This window comes from Lates calcarifer, linkage group LG1 (genome assembly GCF_001640805.2).
Source record: "Lates calcarifer isolate ASB-BC8 linkage group LG1, TLL_Latcal_v3, whole genome shotgun sequence".
In the NCBI taxonomy this organism is placed as follows: Eukaryota; Metazoa; Chordata; class Actinopteri; family Centropomidae; genus Lates; species Lates calcarifer.
This window is the reverse complement of record NC_066833.1, coordinates 4,702,395-4,705,579: the sequence shown is the minus strand read 5'-3', so window position 1 is coordinate 4,705,579 and position 3,185 is coordinate 4,702,395. Positions and strand designations below refer to the sequence as shown.

General features: G+C 41.6%; 1 protein-coding gene across 1 annotated transcript; it reads left to right on the top strand.

The window, feature by feature from the left end:
* Window positions 1-325: 325 nt before the first annotated feature.
* Window positions 326-1,489, top strand: LOC108872800 (zona pellucida-like domain-containing protein 1). The gene has a single exon (XM_051078689.1). The coding sequence runs from the start codon at window positions 326-328 to the stop codon at window positions 1,487-1,489; it is 1,164 nt and encodes a 387-aa protein (XP_050934646.1).
* The last annotated feature ends 1,696 nt before the right edge of the window (window positions 1,490-3,185 follow it).

Here is a 3,185-nt window from a genome sequence, read left to right as displayed (position 1 = left end):
GGCTTAGTAATAGGGGACATGTCCATATTTTAAAGCATACTCAACAAAGGAACAAGGCCATTGTCACTGTATTTCAAGGCAGTTAGATGTTTCAAGTTTCAGATATTGCCCTTAGGATATGGTCTCCTACTTAATACAATGCAGTTGTGCACAAATAGCAAGGTACCTGTCCTTGTTTTGGACCAATCCCAGAGGACACACTTACCTATAAAAGACCCCTGAACACAACCCTAACCCTCAAACAAACTGAGAAGATCTACAAGCCTTCAGCAGCAGAATCAAGATTTTAAAAGAGAGAAATCCAAAGCAAAGCTGAAGAATAATGATGAAGATTCTATTATTTTTACTCTCCTTAATAGTCAGAAGTAGTCAGCTGATGCTGAGTGAGTGTGGAACAGAAGCAAGACGGCCAAAGGTCAATGACATCGCAGTGGAGTGTGGTACTACATCCATTGCTCTGGCAATCGAAATCTGCCCCGTCATGTACACTGGCTACAACGAGACTCTACTGATCCTGAACCATCAGATGGACCCAGCCTGTAGAGCAACCCTTGATGAATCTGTGACTCCACCTGTTGCTCGCTTTAATTTCCCCCTAAATATGACCCACGCCTGTGGAAGTGTATTCAGGACCATCAGTTCTGCTGGGACAGGCATATTCTCTGACTTTTCCAACATCCAGACAGTCAACATCAGCGGCATTGTTCGGTCCATTGATCCCACAACAGGCACAATCACTTACAATGCTGAGCTGAAGTACTACTACTCCTGCGCCTATCCCTTAGAATATCTGATCAACAACACCCAGGTTGATGTGTCGGCTTCCTCCATTGCAATCAAGGACAACAATGGGAGTTTCATCAGCACCTTGAGCATGGAGCTGTTCACTGATATCAACTACACCCAACCGATGGTCATTCCACAGCTGGGGATTGAACTGAGGACCAGTGTGTACGTCGAGGTCAAAGCAACTAACTTGACAGGCCAGTACCATGTCTTGCTTGACCGGTGCTATGCCTCCCTCTCCCCATTGCCCTCTAATTCCAGCTTCTTCAACCTGTTTGTCCCCTGCTCCAAGGATCGATTCACCACCATGATTGAGAATGGAGACAGCCAGACTGCCCGCTTCCACTTCCCAGCCTTTCGCTTCATTGAGCAGCAGAATGAGACTGTGTCTACCTACTTCCTTCACTGCATCACCCGGCTGTGTGAGAAGAGCACCTGCAGCACATTTAAGCAGTGCACCAACAGGAGAAAGAGGAATGCCCTGGACACACCTGCAGTGGACATAACTGAAACTTACACCCTCACCTCTCCAGAGATCATCACCAAAGCTGAGACTACAGAGTCCAAAGAGAAGCCCCTTGTTGCCAAAGAAAAAAAAGATGACTCTACTGTTGGGCTTGGTGTGGCTGTTGGCATCCTCGCTTTTGCTTGTTTTGTTGCCCTTAGTGTTGCAGCCATTTTTTACAAAAGGCTCAGGAACTAAGGTGGCATCCATGAGCTGAAATGCAGAATACTGGCCTCAGGCCTATGGGCCTAACATTTTGTGAGGTGTACTGTATCTGCTTTCTCATTTAAATTTTCTGGTGGAGGACTGGGCTCAGCTCATCAATGCATCTGTTGGGAGATCTTTATGTCTGTTACATTAGCCCTAAGCATGTATCAGTCCTGGAAAGATAGTTGGGAGAATGGCACATCTTTAGAGGATTCAGTAGATTTAGCTGGTGAAATTAAATTCCTTATTCCCTAAATGGACAAAGAAAAGCTATAAGTGTTATGCATGTCTGCACTTTATAAGCTTTGAAAAAAAAATAGACAGAGGAAATGGTAACTGGAGGGAAGATATCATGAAACATCACAGAAATGCCAGTCTTTATGTGTGGAATATTTTGAAAGTTAAGTATTATGTCTAATTTATTGAATTCCTCTCTTTGCTTTTGATCAAATAAAGCTACTGAAGTGAAAACACTACATTGCCAGAATCCAGAATCTCTTTGTGTTTTTCATTGAGATACTAAAGTTAACTTCAGCTTCTAAACTAATCCATTAATCAAGTCCACAAAGCTCCTTAGGGCTCACCACCATTGTGTTCATCTCCTGCAAGTAATTTAGTGAGAAATAAAATACTGAGGAGTGGAAACATTGTGTTGTTTAATGAAGTACAATTTTAAGGAAGTGCCTGTGGAACTGTAAAACTGTTTTCCCTGTTTGTTAACCATCACTGATTTGTTGTAATTTCTCTGCATTGATCTACCACTGTGTAAAACTAACTAGTAAAAATAAAAATAAAAGTTGACAAACTGATCAAAGTCTGCATTTTTCACTCATGTATTAGAGATGTATAACTGTCAGCACAGGGAAGAGGTGTCATAGATCTTACTGTTAGAAAAAAAGGAAAATATGAAATAAAAAATGGTGACCCAAAATAAATATTGAGATGTGTATTGATTGTTTAATCTAAACTGTTGCTATACTACAAGTTAAAATTAATATTTATTTCAGCACCTAGAAGAACATAAATATATTAAACACTGCATTTATTTATATGTTTATAAAATCCCTTATAAGTAGTATGTATGTAGGACAGTTTAAAAGCTTCTTCTTTTATGTCAAACTCCTGAAAGGTTCCCCTCCTAATCCTCCTCTTGTGTGAGAGTCTCCATAGTTTTCCCAACTGGCCTCAGGCCCCTAAAGGCCAGTGTGTATGTCAGAGGCGGAAGCTGTCTGACTATCGGGATACATAGGGCAGTATATCTCTGACCCCACTGGGCCACAACTGCCCTGTCTCTCTGTGATGTGCTCCGGAGGTGAAGGTTGATGAATGGAGAGAAGATGCCGGGCCCCTTCATGAGGGTTATACAACCAGACCTGAGATGAAAAGTTTTCACTAATAATTCTTTGTGCTTGTTTGAGACTTTCTGTAGTGGTATGTAGACAGATAGTTTCCTGCTTCAGAAATGGGAAATACAGAAAATTATACTAATACTGATTCCATTGGCTTAGAATCTTAACTAACAATAACACACAACGCAGTATGCTTGCAGACATACAGTACTGTGCAAATGTTTTAGGCACTTAGATGTTTTACTCTTCATCAGCACCATCAGGGAGGTGTCTGATCAGTCCCAGATAATTTCTGCAGCAGGACAGTGAGTCCAAATACACAATCAGAGTCACAAAGA